The sequence below is a fragment of the Egretta garzetta genome, unplaced genomic scaffold (genome assembly GCF_000687185.1).
Source record: "Egretta garzetta isolate BGI_Z169 unplaced genomic scaffold, ASM68718v1 scaffold138, whole genome shotgun sequence".
Classification (NCBI taxonomy): Eukaryota; Metazoa; Chordata; class Aves; order Pelecaniformes; family Ardeidae; genus Egretta; species Egretta garzetta.
This window is the reverse complement of record NW_009260598.1, coordinates 778,423-797,279: the sequence shown is the minus strand read 5'-3', so window position 1 is coordinate 797,279 and position 18,857 is coordinate 778,423. Positions and strand designations below refer to the sequence as shown.

The 18,857-nt window shown below is 37.1% G+C and overlaps 1 protein-coding gene across 1 annotated transcript in view; it reads right to left on the bottom strand.

The window, feature by feature from the left end:
• AK9 (adenylate kinase 9) overlaps window positions 1–18,857 on the bottom strand; it is a 69,216-nt gene that overhangs the window by 969 nt on the left and 49,390 nt on the right. Inside the window, exons 25-37 of the mRNA XM_035900309.1 lie at window positions 16,671–16,733; window positions 15,658–15,864; window positions 13,812–14,030; window positions 10,836–11,049; window positions 9,692–9,893; window positions 8,397–8,543; window positions 6,630–6,850; window positions 5,222–5,418; window positions 4,527–4,696; window positions 3,817–3,915; window positions 3,633–3,735; window positions 2,974–3,088; window positions 24–81 (exon numbers count right to left, since the gene is read on the bottom strand). Of these exons, the coding sequence (XP_035756202.1) occupies window positions 24–81; window positions 2,974–3,088; window positions 3,633–3,735; window positions 3,817–3,915; window positions 4,527–4,696; window positions 5,222–5,418; window positions 6,630–6,850; window positions 8,397–8,543; window positions 9,692–9,893; window positions 10,836–11,049; window positions 13,812–14,030; window positions 15,658–15,864; window positions 16,671–16,733 (2,015 nt within the window). The remainder of the gene's footprint in view (window positions 1–23; window positions 82–2,973; window positions 3,089–3,632; window positions 3,736–3,816; window positions 3,916–4,526; window positions 4,697–5,221; window positions 5,419–6,629; window positions 6,851–8,396; window positions 8,544–9,691; window positions 9,894–10,835; window positions 11,050–13,811; window positions 14,031–15,657; window positions 15,865–16,670; window positions 16,734–18,857) is intronic.

The window sequence follows — 18,857 nt, the reverse complement described above, 5'->3', positions numbered from 1 at the left end:
CGAGGCGGCAGCGCTCCAGGAACCGCCCCAGCTGCCTCTGGTACGCCTGCCGCGCCGGCTCCGGGCTCCGCGGGTTGTGCGCTGCAAGAAGTTAAGCGGTGGCTTTAGTGTCCCCTCGTGACTTCGTGGGATCGATTACCTTACGGAGGCCTCGCAAGGGATCGGGTCGGCGCCTGATGTTGTCACCCTTGGGCCGGCTGGAACTGCCGTGGGCCCTGCCCGTCGGCGCCAAACCAACACAAATCAAGTCTGGTATTTCAGAAGTTCCTGACTGCAAAAGGGTAACGGTACTCATTAAGGCTTTTGTAAGCAAGTAGCACCCGAGCTCAGCCACCGCCGCCTTCCTGTTCCTCAGGTGCTGAGGAGCTGGCGATAATGGAGGCAATGACAAATTTGGGTGACGTGGTGGCACGTACCCCGAAATGGCGCTGCACGGGGATAGCCCAGGCGCGGCCTGGCTGGCGCTGGGCCGCTGCGTCCTTGTCACAACCGTTCTATGACCTAAATGCTTTGCCCATGACAAACCAAGAGCTGACTGATGCTTCAGAGGGGGGAGGAGGCGTCAAGGCCAAGAACTTTACAGTGGGGACAGTACGGTTCCTGTTCTTTCTTAACTCTCTGCCCTAAGCCGTGTTTTGGCAGACATTAGTGTTGAGTGCCAATCCTCAGAGTATTCTTTATTATTTTAATTGTTACACTGAGGCAAAGGGGAAGGAGTGATTTAAGACAGCCAAATCATAACCCTTTTTTTTCCCCCTGGAAATGATACTTTATATCTCATTACAAAAACTGGACAGCATGAAGAGCTATGCTATGAGACACTTTAGCCCCCTAGCTTTAAATTGTAGACAACTGCATTTCACAGCTTCTGACTGATTCTTCAAGCACAGCTGTATGTAGAGCTCTTAACTGGAGTCAAGTTTGAAGGGCACTACATCACTCTACAGTTTCTTGTACCCTATTTAGAGGCGAGATTAGAGAGCAATGTAAGCTGAGAAAGTCTTAACTTCAGATCGAAATAGGATGTAAAAAATTTCCAAGGGGCCACAACATGAAGCACTTTGATCAAGTTTTTGATCAAGGATGGCGTGACTGCTCTGAAGAGCCACACAATAACCACGCTACATTTGCAAAGGGGATTTTTCAGTGTATGAGAATGCTGTATCTTAAAGTTGGAAGCAGTTCTACCAGCTGTTAGAAGAAGGTGACTTGTTTTCCTGGGTTCCTGCGGTCAAACTGTTTGGCACTGCATGAGGAGAAGAGATTCGTGCACTTGCATAACCTTTCCATTTCCTCATCCAGTGCTGGTAATGATTTAGTGATGCAATATACAAGCAAAGCGTTCCTAGCGAGGACATGGTTATGTTAGCAAAGCTGTGCTAACAGTAGAATGAAAACAGTCTTTGTGAATTAAACAAGCTACAGTATAAAAGCAGTTTTGCTGGCTTAAGAACCATACGTTTATACTGGGGCTTATTGCGTGCCTACACTGTCAGTCAGTGGTCTTCCTTAACAAAGCTATGCCAGCAAAAAGCTCTTGATAGTCCGAGAATATTCTGGAGGGCTCTGGAAGCTGCATGAGGAAACGCAGAATGTGAAGAACTTTAGACAAATAATAAAGATTTCCATTATCTGAAAGAAGTAAAGATTCGAAATAACAAAAGGCAAGGTAAAGATCACCCACTGAACAGTTGGCTTATGAAAGGCAAAACTGGTGGGTTGAAGAAGTGCAGTCTTGCTCCAGAAATCTCCACCAGTGCTAGAAAACAGACCAAAGCTACAGCAGACCTGCAAATTAGGCTGTTGAAATCCTGAAAGCTGGCACTATTTAGGCTGATTGACTGCAAACTATTAAAGATTATTAGCTGCAACTGCTATCTTGGACTGCAAAAAACCAACCAAACAGAAATTCTAAAAAACAGCAAATACGAACACAGGAGACAAGGCTTAAGCAACTTTTCCTCAGCAAAGGAGTAGTCCTAACCTCTGGTAGCTCTGTGAGATGTTTTACTTTATCATTGTTTTGTGGGATGAGTACAAACCACCTGATTTCAATTTTGGACTGTTTATCTTCATTACGGAAAAGTGAGGTGGTGGATTGGACTGTCGAGTAAATAAAAAAAGAAGTTAAAGATAATCAACATACCGATACTCCGAATCACGTTAATATTTAGCTCTTCCCAGATAATTTCACAAATAAGCAGACTGATAAATAGCAATTAATTTCTCTGTGCTAAAACCTTAAGAATCTTTACTAAATCTGCATGGATATTTATTCTTTCATGCTGTGTAACTTGGTGTATCGGTACTGAGCCCCTGCAAAAGAAAGGCTTTTTTTGAAAATGACAGGTGTTCTATGTGCACTTAAGCTGTTTTTCGATACAATTAGACCTCTCATTTACATATTTAGCTGATAGTTGTTGGAGATGTGCACGATCAGAAAGCTGTCTTCAGGTTACCTGCAAGGCAAGGTCTGTTAAGGTTGGTTTGACCACCTGATACAGCTGAGAAAAGGCAAGCATTCAGGCACCTAAACCGTTCCTCGGATAGTATTTCAGCAGCCTTTCATTACAGTAATTTTAGTCAGTTTTTAAGACAATTCAGGTTGTCTATGACTAGTTTAAAATGTAGTACCACCTAGCTTATAACATTTTACTTCCTGCTTAAAAACTCCAACAGTGCCTGTTAGAAATGTTTTCAAGGCCATCAGGTTGTTGGTGATAAAATGTCATTAAAGCCTCATAATTTGTGAGAGCTCACTTACCTATCTACCTACCTGATTAACCTCATTTTCCTCCCTGGTCCGTACACATTTCCAATAAACTTGGCAGTGTGTACTTAAATCAGTATGTAATAGTATTTTCCCAAGTTGGACATAAAAAACCTACGCAAATTGGTTATCAATGTTGTATCAGATGATTTACTGCATTTTTATAATTCATTATTTTTATGGCATGTTATTTTATACGCTACCTTTTAAATGGCAGGCGACAAACAGCAGAGCAGTTGCTTTTACACTTAGGAATGGAAACTTTGGCTTTAAGCAGCCTACTTCACTCAGAGCTTTTATCAGAGAAGTTGCTACTCCCTAAAGAAAGAAAACAGTTTTAGGAGACCATTACAGAAATCCAGAACAAAAATACATTCAAAGCCTGATCCTGTTGTCATGTAAATCTAACAATATAGGATGACATCTAAGCTGGTGAATTGTAGAAGATAACAGTATAAAATAGGGAGGGAAGTGACTGTGAATAATTTTTTTTATTTCATATTCATGTCTCAAAATGTATCCTTAAATGGTTCCAGATAGGCTTGTTTCTATCCTGGCGCTAAAAATCAAAGCAAAACGTAATCTTACAAGATATGATAAAGAAAAGAGTCAGAAAATCCATCATATAGTGTGGCAGTTTATTATCCCCTCTGATGCTCTTGTATTTTTCCATTAAAGCTACAAATATCTATTATTTTAAAGCTTTTAAAAAATTCCTCTCAATTGTAAGTACACAATTTTCAATTTAATATAATCCCATTAATAAACATAAGACTCATATTGCATTAAAAATGAAACAAACTGGGTGGGATGTACTATCCATTGCAAAATCATGTTTTAAAATAGAAAAACAAGAACTGGCCTGTTCAAGGTATCCAGCCAAAGGAAGTGCAGTGAGTAGTATTGGCTCCTTTATTGGAGGGAGTTTATGTGGAAGCTTCAGATTCCAGTACTTCCCTGGTAACCTAATCAGATAAAAAGTAAACACTTATAAGATGTATAAACCGTGACATGATTAAAGATTAAAATGCAGTTAGTATATTCACCTCATGAACTTCAGCAGTTTTTCTTCACTTTCAAAAGTATATACCTTTTCTTGATACTTTGCTGCATACTCAATGTTGCCAGGCACCAAAGCTTCATATCTGAAGAGAGGGAGCAGGAAAGACTATTAATTTGCAAGAAATGTAAAACATCATTTGTGATTTGTAAATTTATGAGCTTCTGGTAATTTAGCAAGTATAGGTACTACAAAAAAGTAGCAATTGGATCACCCAAGTTTCCACCACATGACTGACAGTTACAAGGCTCAAAACCTGAGAGGGTCTGTGCTTCAAAATCTGCTTATTAAGGGGCTTTTATAGGGCTTCTTTAGAGCTCCTCTAGTTAAAATGCCAATCGTAGTTGGTCGGGAGATTAAGAAGGGACAGCATAGAATTGACTATTACGATTACCTTGATGAGAAATTCCTGCACGCTGAGGAAATCAGTGGGACTTTATGGTGGAGCTTTATGGATCTCTCATAAAAATTGTAATAGCTAGTTTTGCATCTACTAAGGTTTTGTGAATATGTTTGAACTTTTGAAGGCTTATGGTAGAGAAAACTCAAACTATATCCGAGAAGTCTTCATCAGAAAAGACAGTAAGCCAACACAGTTGTAGCACCTGTAGTCATATGAGTCTCAAAAGGTGATTTTACATTGATTTCCAAAACACACAGTCTGTAATTCAGATAATGAAAACTGCAGTGATGTACCTCTGCTTTCCATCTAGGTAGGTGACTGGGCAGTATCCCTGCATTTCAGCACTTGTAGGGAATAAGGCCTTCACTTCTGCCGCAGTCAGTTTCTTTGGTAGCATATCGGGGGGTGGGAGAGGGTGAGGTGCCAGTGGTGGCACATAAACCTCTGGTCTGCTCAAGAATTTCTGTAGAAAAAGAAATTACATGTTTTTTATAATGAAAGAAGCACTGTAAGACTGTTAAACTCCAGAGGACTGGCTCACACAATTTAGATGCTTGTTTCTTCTTCAACACCTCTCTCTCTCAGTGTGCTGGCGCTGCTCCTGCTCTCAAGTAAGTAATTTCTTTTCCAACCCACTCTCAGTTGAAGTCATCACTATCTGCCCACCATCCGTCACTATCCATTGCTATCATTAGCCACTCCCTACCCCCAGTCTCCCCAAAACAGATGGAGAAAGGAGGAAATGGTTGTTTTAAAACTAATGTTTCATCTATGACAATTTGTTAGAGAAGCTTTGGTTTGAATGAACTGTGCTGCATTTTGTCTGCCTGGACGTTTGATAGCAGCAGTACAGAGAACAAAACCTTGCATACTAAACACTAGTCTAATTCAGATCACATACTGTTTGTTTCTGTATGGAATCAAAGAATCTAAGCAACAATGTTCCCTTTTCCTGTAATCCCCTTCCGACCTGCTTTTTGACACTTACATCCAGTTTTTCTTGTGAAGCCATTTTGTAATAGTGTCCTCGAAATTCTGCAGCAAACTGCAATGATGACGTTACAGAGCAGTCAACCAATTCACCCTTTTCTGCAAGGCTGACGGGACAGTACTGTCCAAACTCCCCCAGCCGATACTGCAGCTCTTCGGGAGTGATGCATAAATCAGCAATGCTGGCTGCTTTTCCTGTTAATAAAGGCAATTAATGATAATGTTTTATTAATGAAAGACATAGAAACATCAAACGTTTCTATTCAGAAATGCTGCAATTTAGAAGATACTATAATTAATCATGTGAAAATGGTATGAAATAATGAGAATTAAACCAGCAATTTTTATAGATTGATATTAAAATGAAGTTGCAACCCATTTTACTAATTAATTTTGATAACATTTTTCTAGCACTTAAGAAATAGAATAATTATTAACGCTGTGGGGTACTCTGCATGCTTAACTTATTAGTCTGTTTTCCCTGGGACAGTTTTATTTATGACTTACTGTTTTACTCCTTTGTGTTGCTAAGGAACATTTCAGCTATTATTTTATTTCTTTACAATGTTGAAAAAGAGTACAAGGTGTGATGAAAGCCTCCCCATTATTCGTCCATGTCTTGCCAGTGCTACAGTCTATCTGCATGAAATATATTCAAAATCTTGAATAAAGTATCATATAAAACCCAAACTATTTAAAAGTCATGCTTTTCAAGCTTAATGTGAAAAAATGATTATTTTTGGCTTATGGCTGCATTTTTTAAGAAGGGTGTAGCCACAGAGCTGTAAAAGTTAAAACCAAAAGGTGAATATAAGATAAGGAAGTCTGTTTGCCCTTCAGAAGAACTCTAGTTAAACTGTACAGGCATGTTTAAAAGGCACATTTAATCCTTATGAATGCTGACATACAAAAATTCGAGTGGGAACTGTGTCATTTTAGACTAAAGTAGTTTTCCTCCCACAGCACAGAAATAACTCAGAGGGCATATTTAACCTTAATTCTGAACTTAATAATTAACATTTTCCCCCTCCTTCTCTCTTCTTCCACTGACACTTAAGCGAAGCTGCAAGTCATAGTCCCCTTGTATACTTTGGGGTACCCTTTGTAATTTATCACCCAGTGTTGAGGAATCTGCCATGGACCATGAGACCTCTGACTTCTTGCAGCTGTATTCGGTTCCCCTGTTCTTTGGAGGATGGCCTCAGACTGTCCTGTAGTTGGTTTTGTCTTTGATTTCTTCAAGAGATCTCTTCAAGATCTCTGCAGATGAGATCAAAGAATTTGAGGGTATGTATGTGCCCAAGAATTAGCTTCATCCAAAGCAAGTTGAAGTTGTAATGCATTCATGACATTGCAGCTTCTTAAGGAAACACGTATTTTTCTGAGAAACTTTGTTTTTCTTTTACCTTCTCTTATTCTTTCCAGGTATATCTGTATTTCTTTAACAACCACTTGAACTTCCTGCAGTACTTTGTTCCAGATCCACCACTTGCTCTGAAAGGCATCAATTACACACCAGTTCTGATGCTCCTTCTTATAGTAAGTCCTAATTGCATCGATGTGCTGTTTATAGCAGGAATTTTTAATAGCTAGAATCTGTGAGCTGTCATGTTCAGGGTAGGGAAGTCTGAAGATAATGAAAAATAACACTGATTTGAGTCTGAAGATTAGATAATTTCATTGAATTTCAGGTGTAAATTCTAGAGTTCACTTTAAGTCCTTTTTACAAAATTCTACTTATTTGACATTGTAGAACATATTTGAGAAATACAATTTTCTTACTAAGACTGTTACCAGTTACATATGAAAAGCAGCATACTTCTGATCAGTTACATTCAGAAACAAAGAACAAAACTTTTGCTATTTATGTCCCAAATACAACTCAATAATTTTGCAAAGGATACGGAATGTATCAGCACATATTAACTGACACACACTACCAATACAACATTAAGTGGTACCCTAGGCAAAATGCTATGAGACTTTTAAAATGGAAGTAAATTATTTATTGAAAAACAGGCTTAATTTTGAATTATGCCATTATTTGAAATCAAGAAGTAGCCATCATCTTGGATATATTTTGAAAACTGTTTGTCATATTCACATATACGTAAGTGAAAATAATCCATCTGGCCTCTAAAAATATGCAAGATCAGAAGAGATATTTTGACTAGAACATAGAATCATTTCCTGTTCTGGTTCTTAAGTTAAATGATGCCAAAAAAAGGATAAACTTCTGTTTTAATAGGATTAATTTCTCTGTAAGTTGTACCTTTCAGAAATATCTGATATTGCACATGTGATTTGTATTTAAGCCTATGAAATATAATTAGTTTGGTATTTAAAATGAAAAGTTTAAAGTAGATACTTTCAAAAAGACAGCATTAATTTAATTTTTTGCAATGCAAATTGTCTTTAGGCTTTCAGTAAACAATTAAGCATTATACTCATTACTTGATAAAAAGAAAGAGACAAAATGAAAGAGACATGCAATAATGCTCTAAGCGATCTGGAACTTCTTAGAAACATTTCCTCTAATGAGAACCAGGTTCTTAAACAATTTAATTTTAAGGTGAATGTTCTGTTCTTTTTAATTCTGTCTGTCTATAAACTACTTACTGCTCTTCCTCAAAAACAACCAACGGCTCTTTAAACAGAATATTTATCTGCTTAGAAAAACAAAGGGAGCGAGCTGAATTGAAGGGCTTAGATGAGTAACTCATGAGTTGTATACATTATTAAAATTCTTGTGTACATTATTTCCATCTTTTAAAAAGAACTCCGATTAAGTCTTGAACGAGAGTTTATTAGATGAAGTATCAATTTCCCTTATGCTGATAATAATTGAATTGATGAATAATAAACTTCAGCAGCAGAGTGAACTAGTAACATTTCCAATGTATGGTTTCATTACCACCAATTTAACTAAGCAGTGGGCAGGGATCTGGCCAGAGCATGCCACAAATTCCTTATGTCTCCATTTCTGGTCTGGGGAAATCAAAGCATTAGAATGTAGAGGAACTGGCGTCCATGTTTTTTCATATGTGGAGTTCGGAGACAGCTGGGTTATGTACCAGCTTAGGTACAGCCTCTCTGGGAGTAGCACTGAGACACGTAAATAGAGAAATGACAATATCTGGATGAAAATATTGCTATTCAGAGAGCATCACTACCTATTCGTGCTTTCCTTATCCAACAGTGCTCTTCTGAACACTTCCTTTGCATCCAGTTCTAATTCAAAGATTTTCACTGGAATTATCCTAGCTGATTCCAAGAGGTTTACTTGTTTTTTTGTTACAGGATATCCATCAATTACAACTCTGCATACAAACAGAAAGAGAAAGACAGTTTTCCTAAGAAGTCAGTTTCTAATTAACCATTAAGACTATGTGTATTCCTAGTACATTCTCAATAGAGACAAAGGTCTACATCCATGCCATGAAGTTATCACTGCCCTGACTTGATAGACACAGTCTTCATTCCTAAGAATTTACAATCAAGGTAGAATAAGAAATAGCAAAGAGTAAAGGAAATAAACAAAGGGCAAAAGGCACAGGAATGGAAGTGGATGGCTCTGACTTCTAAAAATGGTGGACTTTAAAATTCTGACACACCAGTCATTCAGAAACATGATTTTAACTATGGGAAATCTCCATATGGATTGAGAGGAGTAGTTTTCCAAGCAAAAAGTAAAATTATTTACAGTACGTGAAGAGGTTTTTTTAATCATATTGAAGAATAAATGCTTTTCACATACTAGGCAATACTGGGGCAAAATATACTGAAACAATATTCCAGTATTTAACAGAAAAGAAAAGTTGAAAGAATTCTGATCTCAAGCTCAAATAATTTTCAGAGATTATTCCAGAATTGCCTTTCCTTGTAACAATTTTCCTTTTTGGGGAGAGGAGTTGAATGTCGTGAAATCATGATCATGAAGTTTTTTAAGTTGGCACAGTTTGGAAGGAGTTTCAGTGGTGGAGAAAGAGCCTAGGAAATGAGGATCACATATGAATGACATGGAAAGACTCACTGGTTTCAGTTCCTCCTTAATAACTTCAGTTGTTAACAAAACCACAAAAAAACTGGAGTACTGAACTAGTCTGCATGACCAAAGGGAATCAGATGTGTCCAAGCTGGTACTGGAGTTGGTAAAAGAGAAATAAAATCATAGTTCTCAAAGGATAATAGAAAATATTGGCTTATTGACTGAAAAAAGGTAACTTTCATAAAGCATATTACTTGGATTTATAGGAATATACTTACATGAAAATTGTAGAAAATTGTGCTTCAGTCTGGTTTCCGAGAGTGATGTGAAGAGCCTCATTTCGTACGCATTATTTTCTTAACGCATAAACCACTGATGTGCCTTAGTGAAATCGTTTTACAGTGGTAACATGGAAATCACTGCCTGTGAAGGGAGTGGCGTGTCTTGAAAGAAACCCCAAAACCCAAACAAGACTCTTACCCGGTGGTGTTACACACGTGATTCATGAGCGCCACATCTAGAGCCTGGACGGCCAGTTCATCAGGTATGATCAGTCCTTTGTGAAGATGCCACTTTAACATATATGCCAACTCACTCTCTGGCTGATTGTTTAGCACTAGCCGTATGGCATCTCCCATACTCAGGCGCAGTAACCCATAGACACTTGCAAATTTCTTGGCAACTGCAAAACATTTTGGTTTCAACATACAACTTTTACGTTAGCAACTTTACAACCTACCAGTATGTTCAAGTATGTCCTTAGTCTTAGAAGCAAACTGCTGAGAGCTCATTCTCTGGGTCATTTCCAATGCATAATCTTGGTAAGTGGGTACCTAACCTTGCTTAGGCCCCTAAAGGGCCTGAACCTTTGCATATGTGCAGAGCATGCCCAACTCACTAACGGCCTTCAATTCAGCACAAACCTCAGCAGCAGTCAATATTATTACAAAATCTCTTAGAAAATATGCTTCCACTGCTGCCTCTTTTACAAGACAGCCTAGCAGTTAGATCATTTATCCAGGAAATGGGAAATACAGTTAAAATTTCCTTCTTACTATGAGATAATTTGAACCTGTCTCTTCTTTTTCTAACACCCTATTCTAATCATTAAGCTAGTGTATAAGCTGAATTGTCTCCTCCTCCAGTTAAAGGCAGAGTCCTGTGGATTGAAAGAGTTATGGAGGAAGAAGGAGAGGGGAGAAAGAATAGAAATCTTGGGTTTTTTAATCTTTAAGTTTGGAAACAGACTGGGGAATGCGGAGTTTTGGGTTCTGGTCCTTGATCCTAAGAACATTTCTTAATTTTACATTAGATCATATTGATGTAAAGAAATAAGAAATTATTAGAAAATAATCAGAAATAATACAAGAGGTATAAATTAAGTCTAGATTTTCTAAGTGCCAGTCCAGGTCACTAACTTCCTAAGAAGCTGGGATAAAATTCAGATGGACAATGCATAAGTATCTGATCATCAAATGAGAATGTAACTAAAAGATTCTGTGCCCAGCAAGAAAACCAGAAAGTCCAACAATATTAATGGTTTCTGATTTTTAGTAGCCGTAATGACAGATACTGCTTCAGTCATTAGAGAAGGTTTTGCTTTATATATAAGACTGGCTCCTACCTGTAGTCTTTCCAGATTTTGGAGGTCCCACGATTGCTATCTTAACTGGCACAGCTGGTTTAGGTTTTGGCTGACGAATATATTTGATGGGATTTTTCATAAATGTTTCTTTATTTTCTTTACTTGAAAAATAATAGATATATTGTCGATGGATTACAGGAAAGACAGTGTTTTCATGGCTTTGTTGTGGCTTGAGTACATCTCCTTCACTTAGCTGTAGCATATACAAAGTGGGAAGCATTTTATTAGTTTTGACAAAGCCTCCTCTCTCTCCATCCTACAAAAGTGGCTTAATAGGCGGGTAGAGGAGTACCAAGTGTATGAAACAAACCATCAAAGCATTCTGAAATTCATACATATAGACATAATATTTTGTCCAAGTCTGAGGAACTTTCATACATACGCAATTCTTGTACAAAAAGATGAAGTAAACATTGAAGACAAAGAATATTCACTGTTTCCAGTAGGTGGTACCGTAGCACTTTCTGTCCATCAAGAGAGTGTAGTCAGAGAAGTATAACGTAATACTTCTTTTAATTTTCAAATAATAAAGAAAATAATTTTATTCCTCTGTGAATTAAAACCACTTACCTGCCTGACAGTAGAAGATACACTAAGAATATTGTATTCAGCAGAAGTCACGTACAAATGAAGAAAACAGAGAAGAATATCAATACTTACGTTATGGGAAGTGTAAAACCACAACAAGGCAAGCCACAACAAGGCAAGCTTTTGGTAAAATACATACATACACTGCTGGTGAAGTCCTTTCAAACACATCAGACAGTCCACTAGAAAGTCTGTAGTGTTGATGGATCATTGAGAGGTAAGAGGAGAAATGGTCATTGCAGAAATGTTAAATGAATTCCTTACCCCACTGTTCACTAAGGAAGAACTCAGTCACACCCCTGTTGCAGCCCTTCTTGGAGGAACTGCCTTAAAGTGTCAATAAAAGATGCTTTAGAACAAACTGTTGACATCTGTAGAAAAAAATTGCCCAGACCAGATGGCATTCACCTTACAGTTCTGAAGGGACTCAGAAGTTAACTTGTTACTGACTAATAACCTGTTGCTTATGTTGGCCTTCTTTCCACAAAAAGGGAAGGTGGAGAAAGTGTAATTTTTTGAAAAGACCTCCAGGATGGATCCTGGCAAACATAGTCCAGCAAACCTGTCCCTGTATTGAGCAAATTGAAATATATTCAGGAAACAAACAGTAGTTACAGGCATACATATGAAATAACGGGGAAGAGCTAACTCAGCTTCTTGTAGAGAATTCACAAATCTATTAGTATTCTTTGAAGGAATCAGAAAATGTATAGATAAGTTGATCTGGTTGTTACATTAAGAGATGGGATTGTTCTACTGCATGGCATTACCTTGCCAGACCCTTCTCAGATTCTTAGGTTCCTATTCCTGCATCAAGTCATTTCAGGGTGCTTGCCCTCAATTTATAAGATGCCAGGAGTCTGTTCTACTGTATATCTGCTCCCGTTCCTCCCTCAGTTCATCATTTTTATTCTCTGCTTATCTAATCAGTTGCGTAACTACTTCCCTCCCCCCCAAATTGAATCTAAAAGTAATTGGCATATACTCTATCTGCCTTTCTACAAAAAACCTCTGGTCCATAATCAATGTCATAATTTCTATTATATCCTAAAATACCTTCAAAATGATCCTATTTCCCTTTCATTATTATCAGCATGTACATTTCCACTGTCAGCACACCACTCTGATTTTATCTAATAGCTTTCTATGACTTCTTTCTTCTAACTGAATTGTACTTTTTGGTTGGTAGAAAACCACTATACAGCATAAATTAATGAATTGGAGAAATGGAATGACAAAAATGTAGTGAAATCTAATAGAACGAAGTGCAAGGTCTAGTATGTAGGGACTAATAAGAATTAAACATATAAGCTGGGGTTCAGTAATTGGAAATGACAGAAGAGAAGAAATATCTGCCTCTATTAATATGTCCCTAGATTATTAGATGCCACTTTGATGCAGCCGTGGACATGGCGATTCTGATCCTAAAACATTTTAAGTAAGTATTTTGATTATAGAAGCCATAGTAAGAGCTGAGCTATATACAGTTCTGATTGCCAAGGTTAAAGAAAGATAAATGTGATCTGGAACAGGTGAAGACCCAACCTGATGACCGTACAAAAGGGAATAAAAGTTATTTGATTAATTAGCATAGTAAAATGAAGGCCAAAGTATATTTCCTTCAGGAACTTCCTGTTTTCTGTGTCTTGTTCACTGGGGCTTTTTTAATCAATCCTCCTTTTTATTTCTGATTTACTCGTAGTCCAACCTGCTTTTATTTCTAGCATTAAAACAAAAAATGTACCCACAAACATTTCACTTGCTACCTATAAAAGCCCACTTTTGGGGGCAGACATGAGTACTTTTGGACCTCGACTTTCCAGTTCTCTAGTAAAGTACTATGGAATTAGATTGGTTGCTCTTCAAAGTTTGTAAATTTTGACAACAAAGAATTATTGCTGATGAATTACATACATTTAACATTTTTTGGTTCAGCTTTTTTGCCATTGCTAGGGTTGATGGCCACCTGTGTGGCTTCTTACAAATTCAAACCCCAAATCCTTTGTTTTCACTGCTTCTGGAAGGCTTTAAGGCCTTCTCCTCCTGTGTTTTGTGTATCATTAAGAATTAGGCATTTCTTTCTGATTCAGTGCCACCTTTAATTGTGTTGCCAATGCTAATGTAACATTTTACTAGATGCCTCTCAGCCTTAATTTAGCTGCAGCACTGAAAAGATCAATACCTTTTATTATCAATGCTTGCTGTATTTTGTGTGTATTCGGTGGTGTACTTTTGATTCAGTGATGTAGTTTACAGTAAATATTTCTGGTATTAGTTACTACTGTCTGATAGTATTTTTTTGTGTGAAATATATTTTTTAAAAGTATTACTTCTTGAAAATACTCTTCAGCTATTTAAGAACATTACCTTGATTGGATCCCACTGACCAAAAGAACTTGGAAATTTATATGAGTAAACTAACATCTTATGTGCAAGTGGCAAACTTATCGGGTAACATTTCTCAAAAATGCTTCCACGATTTTCCATTAGAGAATTCAGCTTGCTATATATTTGGTAGCGTACAATGTGAGGTTTCCGTCCTCCATTGATCTTGATTTGTGGTATTAACAACTTTTCAAGTTCTTCCTGGTTAATGAAAACATAATGAAATGTTAGAATCATAAACATGACCAGATTTTTAATAATGACTGACAGCAAGATTTTCTGAGATTTATCAAGGATTTCTTGAACGTGTTCTCAGACACCATAAATCAGCAAAATTTTGTTTGAGATGAGAATTGGTCTTCCTGCCCACTGAAGTTTAAATTACCCAGCCTATGTTAAGTATCACACTTTTTTTAAACAAAAAAAAAGACAATCTGACAGTTAACTTTGAGGAATCTACTATGATAAAGCTAAAGCTTGAGAAGTATCTTTTATTTAAAAAAACCCCAAATATCATTCTTTTTTTCTACTCCAAACAATTTAGGATGGCTTATTTAGTTACTCTTTAAAAACATTGCTGCTCTCTGGTGACTTATTATTCCCTGGCTTATTCGACTATAAAACCAATCCATTTTCTACAGAGTTTTTTCTAGCCATGTAATAATTTTACAAGTGCTAATGTGTTTTAATGTAATCATTTAGTTTTCCATAAAAGACCAAGATTCCGCAATGTCAAAGAGGACCAACAATTAAGGAGTCAGAGAACAGTAAAGAATAGTCTTGAATAATGAATCAGAAATAATAAGTTATTTAGAGTTATTTATAAAGGCGTAAATGTTCTTGGAATAAAAAAAATAATGGCAAAAATACTGAGTAAGCTGTAACTAGGGAATATTAGTGGTATCTAGTCCCAATATGTAATTCTATTATATGATACTACTTCTGTGTAATTCCTCAACTTACATACAATATCTATATAGATCCACAGTCTTGGATCTTTCCACTTACTGTCGTAAGCAGAACTCAGTATGATAACCAATTCTAAAACGCTAGTCACCTCTCTTGTCACTGAGATTTATGTACTTCTTGAGAGAAACAAAAATTGCTGACTCTTAATTGCCTGTTCCTTTTCTGATCAAATTTGTCACCAGTTTACTAATGCAACAAACTATATGCTCCCAAATGCCAGAGAGGAACTACAGTATTCCACTAGCTTTAACTTGAAACATTGTATTGCTCATGTAAAGAGCTAAGGCTGTTACTGGGATTTCTTCTTTAATGTCTTGAATTGTTTATTCACTCTTCTGAAGTAAGATACTTAGTATACAGTAAACAAATGGCACCAATCTACTTAATGCCTTAGACGTGGGCATTAACGTTGCAGATATGTAAAGTTAGATGAGGTTACCTCACCATATGTAATTGCACTGATTTCAAGAAAATTATGTTAATAAGAACTGTATAAAAAAATTAGAGTTGTCTAACAAGAATTTTGCCTTAAAATTATTTAGAAATACTGTTCATATATTTATGACTCTCTAGGTTGGTTGCCTGCATCAACTGACCTACCAAAAAGGAAATAAGGACCCCAAGTCTACCTTGAAATTTTCCGTTGCTTTTCCCCCACAATATTAGTGTTATAAATTACATACTTTTTAAAGTATATACCTTCTCACTACAGCCTTCATCTTGCTCACATATTTAGATCATGAGTACAGCAGCATGATTGTTTAAGCACTATAACTTTTAAATTTGACAAATAAAACTGAAAACTCTTCTTGCATCATGCAATCCTATAATCTAACAAAATAAGCAGTGAAATAGGTACCTGTACACCTTGTAAACCATCTATTTCTGAATCAAACTTTTCTGCAATTTCATTTTGTATGCGTTCAATAGCATCAATCTCCTGTTCTTCTTCAGCCTCTTCTTCTTCTTCTTCTAAAAACTCTTCTTCAAGTATAGCTTCAACATCTTCATTTTCATTCTCATCTTCCTCCTCAGTGGCTTCATAATGCTCCTTATTTGCTAAAGCCTATAAAGGTAAATTATTTTGTCGTTTCATGTTTATGATACAGATATTTTGAAGGAACATACGGTATTCTTGTCTCTTTTGTAATTAGAAAAATCACTAATTCAACAAAACCTCATTTTGGGGTATCCTTTATTGTAAGCAAAAATCTAGTAAATGCTAGAATCATATTTCAGAAGAAAATACAGAGGGTTATGTATGCATAATGCATACAGTGAAGCATTGTACCAGTTCCAAGAGAGCTTAAAAACCTGAAGTGCTACACTGCAGTTTTGATAAGAGGAGTATTTTTTTTCATACGTGGTATTGTAGTTTGGCAGAACTTTGTTATAAATGAGCATGTTAGCTGAAAGTGTAGCTGACAGAATTTCATCAGCAGTCAAGTAGTACATTAATGCATCTATAAATATATTTTGTAACTGAGTTTGGGCAGAAATTGTGGTAAAATCCTATTCTGGATTAACCACAGATTTGACAGAGTACTTAAAACACATGCCTAATTGCAATTAATGGGGCTACTCATATGCTTACAAATTAGATACATTAACCACACCTGTAAGTATTTTTCTGAATTGGAGCACAAATTGAGAATTCTTTTAAAATTGTTTTTAGTGTTCATGAGTCAATAGTTTCTAAAACAATTCAAACATCATGTCAAATTATTTTTGAAACTAGAAGTGTCTGACAGTCTATCACATTTTTACTATTCTACATTGCCCTGAAAACTCTGACTAAAAGCTCTAGAAATTTTTAAGATATGAATGCAAACAGTTCTATTTAAAGTATTTCTTATTAGCTTGTTTTCTTACCTCCTGTTTCTTTTGGTTTTTTTCTGCCAAAAGTTCTTCCCTTCTTCTAGCAATCCTCTCATCCTGTTAGTGAAAAAAAGATGTGAGAAGATAATGATGTTTGCTAGTAAAAGCTCTCCTCTGAGAATTGGTAATGTGATCTAGAATTAATGTTCTTTCCACTTGAAAACTGTTTCCAGTTGCTTCTAATGTTAAAAAATACTATCTGTGCAGCTTGGAATTTTGCAGACCAGATACACCTCTCTATTAGGTGAACATGTAAGTAAATTTTAGTAAAACTAATTTGGCACCTTCTGAGATTGAGATGGGGGGGGGAACCACACTGATTCTGATCACACTGAAAATATTAGAATATTTTTATTGCTAAACTACAGAGTTTCTAAACTTATAGGTGGTTTCTGCCATTTGGCAAAGGGGTAACTGAGCATAGTATTAAATGTGTACTGTTCCCTATGCCTGTTTAGAACTGCCCAATTATGACCAAGTTATAAGCATTTGAAATATAGTCCCCCATACATAATCAGTAGATACATGTCAAATACCTGATAGCTAAATCCTAACTCAGAAGTAATAGGCAGAAGCCTTCTACTTAAGGCCTGTGGGGTTGATGGGGATTCAACCTGTAATTGCTGTTCTTGCATGCTGTAATGCTGTCACCTGAACTGAGATCAGAGAAACTGAGTATGTCAACATGCACACAATAGTGCAATTTGAGAAATCCATGTTAACTCTGAGCAAAGTGGCCTGGATACCAGCGCATTCTAAGCAGAGCAGCAAGAAACTGCACAAATGTTCTCTACCCTTGTGACTAAACTCTGGCATTCCTGGACCACACTGCACTGCAGATGTACTCATTGCTCAATGCACTGTTGCCAGCTTCTTTCAGTGGAGAAGGAAACTCGAAGGTAGCATTCAACTGTCTGTCTGCTTTTCCCAGACTTTCTATATGTCCTCTAGCTTTAGTAAGAAAAGAAGGGTTAACAGTACACTCAGCAATGCTGCATTCTCATAGCACCATCTGACTTGCTCACCAACTGTATGCTATGGAAAAATACTCAATGTGTAACTAAAAACTGTATTGCAATACACGTGAGCAAAAATATTAAATGACTGTTGCTCAGGAATCCTGATTCTGATCTTTCCTTTCTTCTTAATGCCTTTATCAATTTGTATCACTCTTTTGTGTATGTTTTAAATAGGAACCTGTTATTTTCCTTTGCCATCAGGAACCACATTGATGCCTACACTGTTCATTATGAGTTTGGACCCTAGGATCTGTAACACAGGTATTTGCCACTGGAGTTATCCCTTACTTACATGTACCTGCTTACAGGGTGAGCTTAGTACAGCAATTTAGGCTGGTCACTAGAACGTACATTTTCTGGCAAGATTTCCAACTTCCATCAGGAAAGACTAAATCAGAAAAATACTTTAACTCTCCTAGATTATATGCATTCTCAGAGCCAACCTCTGGCACAAGCAGTTCAGAAAAATTACTGGTATTGTATGAGCCTTGTTCCAGATTCCACTTTACTAACTTCCTGTGTGTCAGCTGCTCTGTAATAACTTATGCTCAGACCTTTTACTGACAGTATATGTGAATTACTTTATCTCACTTCTGTAGAAAGTTAGGAGCCCTGAATATATTGCATGTGCTGGTTGTAAATGTGCATAGGGGTTTCAGGTTACTCCAAGTAACCTGTAACCTGTTCAGTAGTAGGCACAGCTTTATTCAAATGGGAGACTGTGCAGCTGCAACAGCACTGAGAATGTGGCTTAGTGCTACTACATTTCTGTGCAGAGTATCAGGGTTAGAAACACAAACGTGTACACCCTACAGCACCTGTGAAGTCAGCCTATGGGAGATGCTGATCAACTCAACGGCACGTGCTCAGGGAATCCAGGATGCAACAACAGTACAGTGCAAGTTATGTATTCGATTTCTTATGGCCATATCCACTCTCTCCATCTTCTTGCCTTTTGTCCTGGACTTCCCAGATGTCTGGCACTCTGTCAGACTGCCAGTTGTCTGGCAGTTGTCTTGGGCTGCGAGATATCTAAACTCCTGCATGAATTAATTGCAGAGGAGGAAAGGAGCCCTAACTTCTTTTTGGTTCCTATGATAAATCTAGGAATGCTGTGAATGTGTGGGGCTGTGTCTCCTGGCTCCCATATCCGTTTCTCTGT